Source organism: Orycteropus afer, unplaced genomic scaffold (assembly GCF_000298275.1).
Source record: "Orycteropus afer afer isolate SDZICR_OR568_19922 unplaced genomic scaffold, OryAfe1.0 scaffold00138, whole genome shotgun sequence".
Classification (NCBI taxonomy): Eukaryota; Metazoa; Chordata; class Mammalia; order Tubulidentata; family Orycteropodidae; genus Orycteropus; species Orycteropus afer.
Genome location: NW_006921725.1, coordinates 6359574 through 6374704, shown reverse-complemented (window position 1 = coordinate 6374704; position 15131 = coordinate 6359574). Strand labels below are relative to the sequence as shown.

The following is a 15131-nucleotide window of genomic DNA, read 5'->3' as shown; positions in this document are numbered from 1 at the left end:
AGGGAGGGGAGGAGACTGGGTTAGGGTTGGACATGGCAAATGGGGAATGAAACTAAATGTATGCATGACTTTGAATGTAAAACAAGCTCTTAAAATAAATAAATAAATAAAGTCCTATTTTAAAGTGTAAAAATAACAAATTAAGGAATTGAGATGATGACATCTTACTTCGGAAAAAAAATGCCAATATGTTCTATCTTTTATACCTCTGATTTTCTGTTATTTGTGATATTTGTTCACATACAATGTAGTTTGAGGTAATGCTGGAAATAAGAATAATGGAAGAAATAAATTCCATTATTCCATCTGAACAGGTCAAAGGTTTATGTCAAAAGTAACTCACTGTTGTTGAGTCTGATCCAACTCATAGTGACCCCTCCTTGGGTTTCCGAGGCATTATCACTATGGAAGTAGATTGCCCAACCTTCCTTCCGAGGAGTGGCTGGTGGGTTTGAACCAAGTACTGACTGGAAATTTGGATTTAGTTGTTATTACAGGAGCTAAATACTGAATCTTGAGTTGTCTTCCTGACTAAATTACTGTGGCAGAAGAGGCCAAGCATTTTTACTCCTTATTTCTAACTCCATATAAAGATCGTTTCCTATTGGAGCTGAAGTAATATAATCTTTATTTATTACTTTCTGATGGTGCAAAGAGGATATTATGTGGAAAATCTACAGGGATGAAGAGTTAACATGAATTTTAGTTTCTCTGTCAATTATTAAATACCTCAAAGGAGCTTTTAAAAAGTGTTGGAATAAAACAATTCTCTGGTAAGAGAATAAAGATCCATTTTATTGATTAAAAGAGTTATGTTGGATGCAGTGTGTGGAAAAGGTAGAGTTGACATTCTTCTCCTGAAAGTGTACTTCCTTCCTTTCATACTTGCTGGGACAGAAGGCAATCCCGTTTCTATTATATAAGCCTGCAAACCTCTCCATTAGTGAATATTTAAGTCTGTGTTTTCAAGCACAAGTTGATTTCACATCCTCATCCTCTTCATATTGTGAGTGTGGGACTTATGTGGACCAATGAAATTATAAGTGGAAGTAGCATCACTTTTTGGTGGAAACATTTACTTTTTGATACGAGAAGCCTCAGTGTTCTTTCCCGTGCTACCCAGACTGGCAGTCAGAATGGTACCCACCATCCTGGTGTGAGGATGATGAGTAACTCTATGAATTGGAAATACATTTTTGTTCTTCTATCAGACCACTGAGATATGGAGAGATGGTTATATTATGCAGACATTTCAGGTAGCTATCATCTTAAGAGAACATTGTCTTAGTTCACTAAGTACTGTGGTACCAAGTTATATCACAAATTGCTGTACACTATGATCTAAAAAGGAGGTCTGGTAGCATAGTGCCTAAGACACTTGACTGCTAACCAGAAGATTGGCGCTTCAAACTCACCAGCCACTCCTCGGAAGGAAGGTTGGGCAATCTACTTCCATAGTAATATCGCCTTGGAAACCCAAGGAGGGGTCGCTATGAGTTGGGATTGACTCAATGGCACATAACAACAACAACGTGATCTAAAAAATAGAATTTTCTCTTAAAAAATGTCCATAACCAGCATTACAAATTTTTTGTCTCAACTCTAAACAGCATTGTTATAGTTCCTGAAGGAATGTTTTCTTAAAAGAATTTTTTTTTTTACAGATGGTTCAGCCATGGTAATTAGCTTAAATATCCATCTCAAAGTTGAATATTTGACTTGTTGAATAAATTATTTAGAATTATTTATAAATTACAGAACATGTACTAAATAAGATTTCAATTCTAATTATAATAGTTAGCAATTATCAATTGCCTTTGTGTGGTAGTTTTGTACTTAGCCCTTTAATCCTTACTACAACCACAGTAGATAGATATTCAAATTTATATCATAGCTAGAGAATCTCTTGGGTGTCTTACCTCATCTTTCTCCAGCAGGGTGGCTGGTAGGTTTGAACTGCTACCTTTTGGTTAGCAGCCAAATGCTTTAACCATTGAGCTACCAGAGAGCTTCATGTGAGTGAATATAGTATAAATCTGTTCCTGTTTCCAGATAACAACATCACATCATTACCATGGAAAAGAAAAGCACCTATAGTGGCTTAGTGCCTAAGGCATTTGATTGCTTATCAGGTTGGTAGTTCAAACCCACCAACCACTTCATGGAAGGAAGACTGGGCAGTCTCCTTCGATAAAGATTTACTGCTTCGGAAACCCAAAGGAGTCACTATGAGTCGAAATTGACTTGATGGCAGTGATGGTTTCTTTTTTTCTTGGTTTTACCATAGAAAAGGATCCTGCTTGTCTTCTTTGCATTAGCTAGAAATGATGTATCACCTTCATTTAATTGTTAAACATGTTTTGAAATATAAAATCAAATTTCCAAAATCTATACCATGTCATATTGTGATGTAATCCACTCAAGAATTATCTTTGACCTATCTTATTGTAGCAAGTTTAATGATTTATGCTTTGTCGTTTAATTCATAGCTGATTTTTGTCTGTGGTATTCAGAGAGCCTTTAGATGTTGCATTTTGAAAGAGTCTTAAGATAGTTATAACTATTTTATGAATGAGATACATTGTAGAAAAGCAATGGTAAGTAGTTGAATACTGATTTTAAAATGGAGAGAAACTCACTGCCATTGAGGCTTGAGTCGGTTCCAAATCATAGTGACCCCTCCTTGGGTCTCCAAGGTGGTATCTCTACAAAAATAGATTGCCTAGTCTTCCTTCTGTGGAGTGCCTGGTGGGTTTGAACTGCTTGCCTTCTGATTCGCAGTCAAATGCCTTAGGCACTATGCTACCAGAGACTCCCAAAATGGACAGAGTCACTTCTAAAGTTTAATGAAGAAGAAAATGATAGAACCATACTAGATAATTTATTTCAGATTAACTAAAATCTTCTATAGAATTTTGAGGAAATGGTCTAAATTTTGTTTGTTCCTTTATTTACTTACTTATGTAAATATGAGTTAGGTTCTCTGTATTTTGAATTGATGATGGAGGTTTTGGGGAAGTCTCTAGGCCCATCATTAAAGATAGATAGCCATTCTTGATCAAGAGAAGGCTCAGAATTTTTTAAGAATCATGTTTATGGATTTTCTTGAGTGGGTGTTAGAGTTGTAAAGAGAGAAACTCTGGAATCTACAAATTATTGCAAAGGTTTAAATATTTGTATGTTCTCTTGCAGAAAACGTTTGACCAGTCCATTTCATGTCACTAACTAGGATATTGATCTTTATGTGTTTCATTTCATTTTTGACAATTTCCAATTTCCCTAAATTCATAGTTTATACATTCCATGTGCTAATTATTAATGGATGTTTGCAGTTGTTGCTTCCCATTTTGAGTTGTCCTCCATGAGCAAATGGAGGTCCTGAAAGCTTTACACCATCTGTGTCATTAAGGTCAACTCTACTTTGAGAAGGCACCTCTTTCCCAGTTGTATTTTTGAGTGTCTTCTTACCTGAGGAGCTCATCTTCTGACACCACAATGGACAGTGTTTCAGGACTATTCATGAACTTTTCCAGTAATGTATCAGACAGTGTTTCACTGCTGTCTTTAGATTTTCACTGGCCAATTCTTTGAGAAGTGGATAGCCCCTTCCTTCTTCTGAGTCTGTCTTAGTCTGGAAGCTCTGATGAAACCTGATTATCATGGGTGACCCTGAAGGATTTTGAAATACTGGTGTCAGTCTCCAGCCTCACAGCAACACGTAAGGCACCACAGTACAACAAACTGACAGACGAGAGGTGGGCACCATCCTGGGACTCCATTATTTTTAAAAGTTCTATTTTTTTCTTTTTAAAAATGTTCTTGTGTTTAATGAGGTCTTGCTTTCCTGCCCCACTTCTCAAGCTTTGTTTTTATTTCTTTAAATGCATTAGACATAATGATTTTATATTTATTTTCTGCAATGTATTTTAATATTTAATATCTTTGCTTATCTTCTTCTGCTTCCATTTGTTTCCTGGCTTTTACTCATGGTATCTTTGCAAGAGTTTGTGTGAAATTTGTGATATGGACTAAGAATTTCTTGTACTGTTAGAACTTTAGCTGCAAATATATTTGGGACCTGTTAAGAGGGTGAGTTTCTCCAAAGAAGATTTTTTTTTTCATTTCTGTCACCAGTCTTGGGATTTCTTAAAATTAATGTAGATGTTCTATGTTGTTGTTGTTGTTATGTGCCATCGAGTCAAATCCGACTCATAGCGACCCCTCTTTGGGTTTCCGAGGCAGTATCACTATGGAAGTAGGATTGCCCAACCTTCCTTCCGAGGATTGGCTGGTGGGTTTGAACCGCCAGCCGTCTGGTTAGCAGGCAAGCGTCTTACCCTCAATGCTACCAGAGTTCTATAGGTAGCTTAAAGAACTCTAGTAGAAGCTGTGGTAGTGTAATGCCTAAGGCACTTGACTGCTAACCAGAAGACTGGCAGTTTAAACCCACCAGCCACTTGTTGGAAGAAAGGTTGGGCAATCTACTTCCGTAGTAATACTGCCTTGGAAACCCAAGGAGGTATTGCTATGAGTTGGGTCTGACTCGATGGCATATAAGAACAACAACAACAACAGTGGTATAGTGAGTAAGACATTTCACTGCTAACTAAAATGATTGGTGGTTCAAACCCACAGGCTGCTCCATGGGAGAAAGATGAGACAGTCTGCTTCTATAAAGATATACAGCCTAGTTAATTAAGACCAGAAGTTGGTTTTTTGAAAAGATTAATAAAATTGACAAACACCTGGCAAATTTATAAAAGAAAAAGATGGAGAGAATACAAATAACACATATAGGGAATGAATTGGACAACATCACAACAGAACCAAATGAAATATAAAAGATAATATCAGGATACTATGAAGAACTGTACTCCAACAAATTTGAAAATCTAGAAGAAACAGACAGATTTCTAGAACCACACTACTTACCTAAACTAACACAGACTGAGGTGGAAAAGTTGAACAGATCCGTAACAATAGAAGGAATTGAACAAGTCATAAAAAAAAATTACCAACAAAAAGAAGTCCTAGGCCAGACAGTTTCACCAGAGAATTCTACCAAACATTCAGAGAAGAACTAACACCAAACCTACTCAAACTATTCCAAAACTTACAAAAGGTTGGACTCTTTCCTAATTCATTTTATAAGGCAAGCATAACCTTGATACTAAAACCAGGCAAAAACATCACTAAAAAGAAAAACTACAGACCAATATCCCTCATGAATGTAGATGCAAAAATCTTCAACAAAATGTTGAACCTCAGCCTTCTGGTAAGCAGTCAAATACCTTAGGCACTATGCTACCAGAGCTCCCACTGTTTACAATAGCTACCAAAACAATAAACTCCTTGAGAATAAATCTTAACAGGGACACAAGAGATCTGTACAAAGAAACCTAACAAAGACTACTTCAAGAAATCATAAGAGATCTCCATAAATGGAAGAACATACCATGCTGGTCGATAGGAATATTGAACATTTTGAAAATGTCAATTGTACCCAAAGCAATCTATACATTCAATGCAATCCCAATCCAGATCTCATCAACATTCCTTAGGGATATGGAAAAACCAATCACTAACTTTATATGGAAAGGAAGGAGTCCTCGGATAACTAAAGCACTATTGAAGAAGAAGAACAAAGTAGGAGCTTTCACATTCCTGGATCTCAAAACCTACTATACAGCCACAGCAGTCAAAACTGCCTGGTACTGGTACAACAACAGACACATAGACCTATGGAATAGAATTAAGTATGCAGAAATAGACCCATCAGCCTATGGTCAGCTGATCTTTGACAAAGGGCCAAAATCCATTAAATGAGGAAGAGATTGTCTGTTTACCAAATGGTGCTGGCAAAACTGGATATCCATTTGCAGAAAAATAAAACAAGATGCACAAAAACTACCTCCAGATGGATCAAAGACTTAAATGTGAAACCTAAATCTATAAAGTTCCTCAAGGAGATATAGGGAAAATTTTAGGGCCCTTAATATATGGCAGAAATAGATTATCAAGCATAACCCAAAATGCACAAACAACAGAAGATAAATTAGATGAATGGGGTCTTCTGAAAATGAAAATTTTATGTGCTTCCAAAGGATTCTCCAAAAGAGTCAACAATATTGGGAAAAAATATTTGGCAATGACATTTCTTTTTATTATTATTATTATTATTATTGTGATTTGGGTGAAGATTTATAGAGCAAATTCACTTTCCATACAGCAGTTCACATACACTTTATCTCATGACATTTACCGCAATTTACCACAATGCAACAGCTCCCCTCCCACTTCCTCCCAATAGTTACCTCTTCCCAGTGTCCATCCCTCTATACATTCTGCCCCCTGAGCTGTCTCACTGTGAATAAGCAGCACTTCTTTCTCCCATGATTGTTCTCTCCAAGGAGTGTATCTACCTGAGGTAAATGTTCAACTCATATGCCTCTACTTTGTTTGGCTGGAAACCATAAGTATGGGTTCAATTCCAGACCTGAAGGGCAGCTAGGGGCCATAGTCTCAGTGGTTCCACCAGGTTGTATCGGGCCAGCAAGCCTGGTCTTCCCCCCCCCCCCCCTTTTTGTTTTTCTCCAAATGATTTTGAGTTTTGTTCCACATTGTTCTCCCTTTCTATCCAGGATCTCCTACATAGATCCCCTTCGAAGTGGTTGACAGTGGTAGCCGGGCACCATCTAGTTCTTATGGTCTCATAGTCATATAGGCTGCAGACTGCATGGTGTACCAGTGACTAGTACTAATTGTTTCTGTGAATTTTGATTTTCTTCATTCTTCTTTGCTCTGGATGAAGAGAGACCCATCGTTGCATCTAGATGGCAGCTTGCTAGCTTTTAAGATCCCAGTCACTACTTGCCAAAGTAGGAGGTGGAACAATGTTTTGTATAGTATGTTATGACAATTGATGTTGATGTCTCCTGCAAGTATGGTCCCAAGACCACAGGTTCAACTACTCAGTCCCTCTGAGTAGCTGGCTGTGACCAAACAGTAACCACAACCTTTTGGCAATGACATTTCTGACAAAGGACTTATCTTTAAAAGTTATAGAAAATGCCAACAGGTCAACAACAAAGAGACAAATAATCCAATTAAACATGGGCAGACAACATGAACAGACACTTCACCAAAGAGGGTATTCAGGCAGCCGAAAAACGCATGGAGAATGGTTCATGATCATTAGCCATTAGAGAGATGGAAATCAAAACAACAGTGGGATACTATCATGCCCCAGCACTAGTAGCTAAGTTCAACATGACAGAAAATAACAAATGCTGGTAAGGACGTGGAGAGATTGGGACTCTCATACACCGCTGGTGGGACTGTAAAATGATAAAAGCACTGTGGAATGCAGTATGGCAATTCCTTAAGAAGTTGGAATTAGAAGTACCATTTGACCCAGCTATGCCATTGCTAAGTATATATCCTAAAGTGCGAGCTAGGACAAGAGCAGATATATATATACACACCTATGTTCATCACTGCACTATTTACAATAGTCAAAATGTTGAAACAACCTAGGTGCCTATCAACAGAAGAGTGGATTACCAAACTATGGTACATACATAAAACAGACATACTATGTAACCCTAAAGAATAATATAGAATCTGCAAAACACCACATGACGTGGATGAACTTGAAGGACATTATGCCGATGTCAATCACAGAAGGACAAATATAGTATTAGTCTGTTATTGTAAAATGTCAAGGAAAAGTTTCTATATAGATGGAAATTTTCTTTGTTGGTTACTGGGGGTGGGTGGGCTGGGGAAGGACAGGTACCAAAGTGATACCTGTAGAGACAAGTATTGATTTGGGTGAAGGGAAGGACAGTGTACCCAAAGTGAGTGATCAACATGATGGCATTGAGGAAGAGGAAGACGTAGAGAGGTGCATAGGAGGTACAAACAATAAAGATGAACACTTCTGCACATAGAGTAATGCATTGTCAGTGATAGCAAACATTGATCTATGGATGGATAGATGGGTGGACACTCTGAAGTATTAGGTATGTCTGTGTAGGGGGGAATGTGCCCAGATAGGGTTGGCAGATAATGTTTCTAGAAGTGTATTTGTATGTTCTTTAAAAATTTCCAGGTATGTAGTAGATCTGACAAGGTATAAAGTTATAGTCACTTTTGGCCTCGCTGCCTGGAGTGAGCAAGTAGTTGGACCTGTGGGCTTGGGACCACGGTTGCAGGGGACCTCAAGCTCAACTGGCATAACATACTACATAAAAACATCATTCCACATCCTACTTTGGCAAGTAGCAATTAGAATCTTACAAGCAGCCATTTAGATACAATGGTGGGTCTCACCTCATCTAGAACAAAGAAGAATGAAGAAAGCCAAAGACACATGGAAACAATTAGTCCAAGGGACTGCTATACCATGAGATCCTTTGCCTATATAAATATGAGTCCAGAAGAACTAGATGGTGCCTGGCTACCATTGTCAGCCACTTGGAGGCAGATCTACATAGGAGATCCTGGATAAAGTGGGAGAACAATGTGGAACAAAAACTCAGTATCATTTAAAAAGAAAAAAGAAAAAAGGACCAGGTTTACTGATCTGAGCCTTGTGGAACCCCTGAGACTGTGGCCCCTAGGTTCTCTTCAGGTCTGGAATTGAACCCACTCCTTTGGCTTCCAGCCAAACAAAAGACAGTAGTATGAGCTGAGCATTTATATTAGTTAGATATACTCCTTGGAGAGATCAATCATGGGTGGATAGAAGGACTGTGTATGCACTGGGAGAGGGCTCAGGTGGCAGGGGTGCATAGGAGGGGAGGACACAGTGAAGAGGTAACTTGGGGAGGAAGTGGGAAGGGAGCTGTTGGAATGTGGGAAATTATAGTCAATGTCATGAGACAAAGTGTATGTGAACTGCTATATGGAAGATGAATTTGTTCTGTAAACTTTCACCCAAATCACAATAAAAATTTAAAAAAAAAAGGATATAAATTCTTGGAAACCCAGTGGTGCTCACTATGAGTCAGAATTAATTAGATGGCAGTGGGTTTGATATTTTTGGTATAAGTAGATAAGTATCTAGGAACTCTGGTAATGCTGTGATTAAAGCATGGGGCTGCTAACCCAAAGGTCAGTGATTCAAACCCACCAGCCATTGTGCAGAAGAAATTGGAGGCAGTCTGCTTCCTTAAAGATTTACAGCCTTGGAAACCCTATGGGGCTGTTCTGCTATGCATTGACTCCATGACAGTACGTTTTGGTGTAAGTAGCTTACATTAGGTACATAAAATAATTCTGGTTTGTTAAAGTAATACCGAGGAGATTTTTTTTTTCCTATTCTAGTACTTCCACATTTTCTTCCTGTTTTCTTCAGTTACAGCAAATATTTTTCTTCTTTTCTCTTACACAGAGGGAGAATCCCTATTTTGTTCTAGCTTGATACTGAAGTCTTCTATTAGATTCTCTGCCTTGGCCAAGCACTAGGGTTTATCTCGTTTATTTTGCTCAATATACAACCATGATGTTAGGTGGTCAAGGTTTCCAAGATTACAAACACTTTCTCAGCTAACTTTCCAGGATTCCTGCTTTCCTTTTTTAAAACAGCTCACAATGCATTTAAGACCATCTTTTTCAGATATTTGAAGTGGAGAGGTATTCAGAGGTGTCTTTCTCTTCTGCAATGAAACCAAACCAAACCCGCTGCCATCAAGTGGACTCTGATCCAGAGTAGAACTGTCCACATAGAGTTTCTAAGGCTATAAATCTTTAAGGAAGTAATCGACCATATCTTTCTCTTGTGGAGAGCTGGTGAATTTGAACTGCGAGCCTTTTGCTTAGTAGCCGAATGCTTTAACCACTGCATCATACTGCCTAAAATATGAAATTTTTGTTTTCTCTTCTACTTATACTCCAAAAGTATTCTATCCTTTCTAGTTTTGTATTTAACATTATATGGTGAATGCTCTTGTACATCAATACTATTCCTATGTAATTATATTCTTTACCATGTTATGTCAGTTTTATTAGTACCATAAAAAAATACATTATTTGGTAGGTATAAGCTTCTCTCCCTTTCTTGTTATATCCATATACTGGATTTGTTGAGTGGAATGTATTGTTTCTCAAAGGATGTTAAGATTTTCAGGGTTTCTGATTTGTATTCTAGAAATGCCTTGACTAGGTTTCTTAATTTGCTTGTGTCTGTGATTGAATTTATTACATGCTATTATTATTTTTTGTGCCATTTTTATTTCTTAGTGTTTTAATTATTTTTACATGCATCTTGCCCATTTTTCTGCTTGAATCATCTGGTATTCTAATTGTTTCGGGTGCTTTGAAGGAAAAATACTGCTCTGTGAATCTTGAGGCAGGTTTTCCCTTCAGCTTGCTTGTTTTTTTTTTTTTTTTTTTTTATTTTGATTTGGGTGAAGATTTACAGAGTAAATTCACTTTGCATACAGCAGTTCACATATACTTTTTTTTTTTTTTTTAGTTGTTTTATATGCTTTGAGATTAGCATTTTCCTTTTATGGTTTCAAGTATTAGTCTTTTCATATGCTTTAAATTTACTTTTATTCTTAAAAAGTACAAGAGTTGAGCTAATTAACCATATTAAATTTCTCTTAGCATTTGTTTTTCTTGTTAACACTTATATCTTTATAACCATCTGCAATTTGTTGTATATAAATGTAAAGATTTAGATTTTCTTTCATCTCTGTCAATTATTTTCTATTCATTAGACTTTTGAGATTTTATTGTTTCTAAATTTTTAAGCTTTCTATTTTCTACTGTAGGATTATACATTTTAATTCTGTTAATGTCTTTCTATTACCATGTCATTTAGATCCTTTGTTTCTGTCACCAAAAGTCTGTTAAACTCAAGGTTGAGTTTATCACATTCGTGCTTTCTAGGAGCTCTGGTAGTGTAGTGCTTAAGGCCTTTGACTGCTAATCAGAAGGCTGGCAGTTTAAACCCACCAGCCATTCCTTGGAGGGAAGATGGGGCAATCTACTTCCGTCGTGATACTGCCTCCGAAACCCAAAGAGGGGTCGCTATGAGTTGGGTCTGACTCCACGGCATATAACAACAAACAACAACATTCCATATTTATGACATGGGTTCAGAAATATGTGAATGAAATTGGTGATTGAACTTACAGTATAATAGACTTAACCATCTATAGATAATACGTGATATCTTCAAGAGTCTATAATAAACCTATAGTCTAAAAGACAAGCAGATCATACTTTTTGGATGTTATGAAAAATACTGTCTTTATATGGAAATACCTACACACCAAATAGAAGTTCACTATATAAAATAAATTAACAGGCTATATGTAGCTAGTTTTAAATGTATTCAAGAAGTGACATCTGTCACTGAAGAGACATAAGGATATTATGAGAAAGAGGAATGTTAAAAGCATTATATCTAATACTGTGAAAGCATTTTTTTCTAACTCAATAGATTTGGATAAACCATTATATAATAGCAGTAGATATCTGAGGTATCAGAAAAATTGAAATAATAGTTGGAATTCTCATTTATAACATGTTATCTAATCCATTTGGACATGTTTTTATAAAAATGTGTTTTCTAAAATCAGATATTTAAGCGTCAGTTATATTCAAAGGCTAATTTCTTTGGCATACTACCTGCAATGTTTTGAATAGTGAAGTGTTTCTATAGCTAGTTAAAGTATTAATGCATTGCTTAGCAGCCTTCTTAAAATAATAGTTTTGAAGTCTTTAGTTGGGCTGGGATATTTCATATATGCTAGTGACACACACATTTAGACAAACAATACATGTGTATACTGAGGTTTGGGAGCTCTGGTGGCATAGTGACTAAGGCATTTGACTGCTAACCAGAAGGCTGGTGGTTCAAACCCACCAGCCACTCTTTAGAAGGAAGGTTGGGCAATCTACTTCTATAGTGATACTGCCTCAGAAACCTAAGGAGGGGTGGCTATGAGTCAGATCTGACTTGACGGCAGTGGGTTTGGTGTTTGGTTTTGTACTGAGGTTTTATTTATTTTTTATTATAATGTGGTATTTTTATAATGTCCCAAACATATTTCAGTTTTCATCACATGAATATTGGCATCATACCCATGGTAGGCTAATACAGCGTTAAAAATCAGCCTCATGACTGTTGTTGTTGTTGTTATGTGCCGTCGAGTCATACCTGACTCATAGCGACCCCTCCTTGGGTTTCCGAGGCAGTATCACTACGGAAGTAGGATTGCCCAACCTTCCTTCCGAGGAGTGGCTGGTGGGTTTGAACCGCCAGTCATCTGGTTAGCAGGCAAGTGTCTTAGCCACTATGCGACTAGTATAATAATATAGGAGTGTTGTTAAACATTAGAGCTGGAACAGAAGAGTACAGAATGTGCTAATGAAAGTCCCCTGTAGCAGTTATGTTAAATGTTTAAAATTTTGTTTTACAGAATATTTTTCTGATTTTAGAAGTCGAAGTACATCTCAAATTATTTTTTTACTGAATTCAGTATGAACCCCTCCCCCCTTTTTCTTCCTATTTTACTTCCTTAGCAATCTTCCTGAGCTCTTTTCGTGTGCCATATGAGGAAATCAAAATGATGATATTGGAAGTCAATGAAACACAGTTGGCGGAGTCTATGATTCAGGTAAACAAACAGGCAGAGAGCTTAAATTCCAATATTTCATTGCAAGCTTCTCATTAAATAGAAATCAGTAAGTGAAGCAAAATTCTTAACCCAAATCATTCAACTGGAAAATCATTGCTGCATAATTAGTTTTAGCATAACTTCTGCATTGCCAGGAGATAAAACTGCATCTTCTCTTAACTGCAAACTAAATATAATGCTATCAAAATGATTACATTTCAATTATTTTTAAATGACTTGTTTTTGAATGGCAAATTGGTTAATTTTACATCAATGTTTCTGTTTCTTATAGTAATATGTCAATTTAAATTTGTTTCTACAGTTCTTTAAAATGTGTTTTGCTCAGATTTATATGTCTTATAAAGTTGTATTAATATCTGTTTTGGAAGTTTGAGGATGTTTTTATTTAATGTTACCTCTACCAACAACCCTTCCTTGAGTCTCTCCTGCTCCTATGAGTGTTAGAGATTGTGTGATAGTGTTCTGAATTCATTCAGAAGGATAGATTATTGTTGTTTCTTAAAATATTATTTAAAGTAAACTACTGTGGTTCTAATGTCGTTTGGTGAATTCCACATAAGAAATCTGTAATATGTATATTGATAGAATTTAAAGTTGAATCAAACACAAATTATATAGTGAGAGAATAATTTCTTCGGTTTACTTCCTTTTAGTGTTATAATGAATGTAAGAAAACAGAAATGATTTTTTAGCAATAAAAAGAAACCAAAAGTTATTTATTAGTTTCAAAAAGCAATTAAAATTATTCTAGACATTTTATTCTATCATTAATAAGTAGTGACCTCAGAAGGTTTTTTCTGGTTAAGTCTCTATCCTGTCTTCTAAATGCATGCTGATATAGCCTCATTAGCGACTTGTGCTGTGAGCCTCTGAGACTCATAAATAGCTTAATTCAACCACCCTATTTAAGCATTTTTCCTCAAGCAGTTTGTTTACAAAATTTTTTGCCTTTCTTATGGATGCTTTTGAATGTGCCTTCTTGCTTAGAGTAGATTCCAGGTTCTTTTAAGAAAGTCTTCTTAATTAATACTTCTCTGTGGCTTTTATAATGCATTTGGTAAATAAATATTTTCAGAGTAACTTTAACTTGATTACATGAAAATTTTGGATGATCACTTGCCTTTTTTTTATAGAATTGAAAAAAAATGTATTTTGTCCAAAGAACATTTGGATACACATAATTTATTATGTATCGGTTTTCTATTAAAAGGAGCTCTGGTGGTGCAGTGCCTAAGGTATTTGACTGCTAACCAGAAAGTTGATGGTGCAAACCCACCAGCTGCTTCATGGAAGGAAGATGGGGCAATCTACTTCCGGAAAGATTTACAGCCTCAGACACCCAATGGGGTTGCTATGAGTCAGAATTGATTGGTTCTGGCAGAGTTTGGTTTGTTTTTGTTTTTCTACTGCTATTGTTACAAATTACCACACACTTTTAAAACAACACAAATTTATTATCTTACATTGTTATGCATACATCATTAGTCTGATGTGGGTCTTACTGGGCTAAAATCAAGATTTTGGCAGGGCTGTATTCCTTTTGTAGGCTCTAGGGAAGAATATGTGTTCATCATCCTTTTTCATCTTATTTAGCATCTAGAGACCGCATTCTTTGGCTCATGGGCCCTTCTTCTGTACAGTTTTTAGGGTTAGGACATGAACATCTTGAGTGGAGGGGCATTATTCTGTGTGCCACACTTATCAAATATAAAACCAGACTTACAGATTTAAAAATCTAAAATTTCATTTTGGACATATTCAAGGCCTTCATATATTCTTTTAAAAACTGGAATTTCATGCTATTTGAATGTTCATTTTTAATTTAAAAAATAGATTCCTAATTTTAAAGTGAAGCAGTACCTATTTTGAACATAGCATGAAAACAGAACATTGTTTTGTAATAATCATCATTTTAGTGGACTTTACTCATTGTCATCATTTTATTTTGAGTTATCTATTTATATATTTGTTTATTTCATAAAAAAGGTCAGTAGTATGCTATTTTTAATGCCTTTTTTCCACATCATTCTTGCTTATTTTCCCCATGTTTACCCATCAGTCTTTAGTATTTAATTTGTTTACCAAATATTTAAATATGCTTCCCATATATGCAGAGCATTGTATTGGGCTCAGTGAGACACAGATTTTACCTTCTGGGGATTTATAGTTTGGCAAAGGAGATGACAATTAAGTATGTAGTTATAGGTCAAGATAGACATAGCTGTATACTGCCAGCCTTCTGATTAGCAGTCACATGCCTTAGGAACTATGCCACCAGAGCTCCTCAAAATTGACTTAAAACTAGATAATGTGTTGGACAAATTCTAGAGCTGTGTATGTGTGGAGCCAGGGGCACTTAAGATGAGTAAGATACGGACATAGAAGAGGGAAGGAGATTATATGAGTAATGTAATGAAAAATAATTGTTCCTACAATGATAATAGCATGAGCTGTGAGGGTCAACCTAGGTGTGCA

General features: G+C 36.3%; 1 protein-coding gene across 1 annotated transcript in view; it reads left to right on the top strand.

Annotated features, from left to right (window-relative positions):
• DIAPH3 (diaphanous related formin 3) overlaps positions 1–15131 on the top strand; it is a 923535-nt gene that overhangs the window by 476854 nt on the left and 431550 nt on the right. Inside the window, exon 19 of the mRNA XM_042781617.1 lies at positions 12541–12635. Within this exon, the coding sequence (XP_042637551.1) occupies positions 12541–12635 (95 nt within the window). The remainder of the gene's footprint in view (positions 1–12540; positions 12636–15131) is intronic.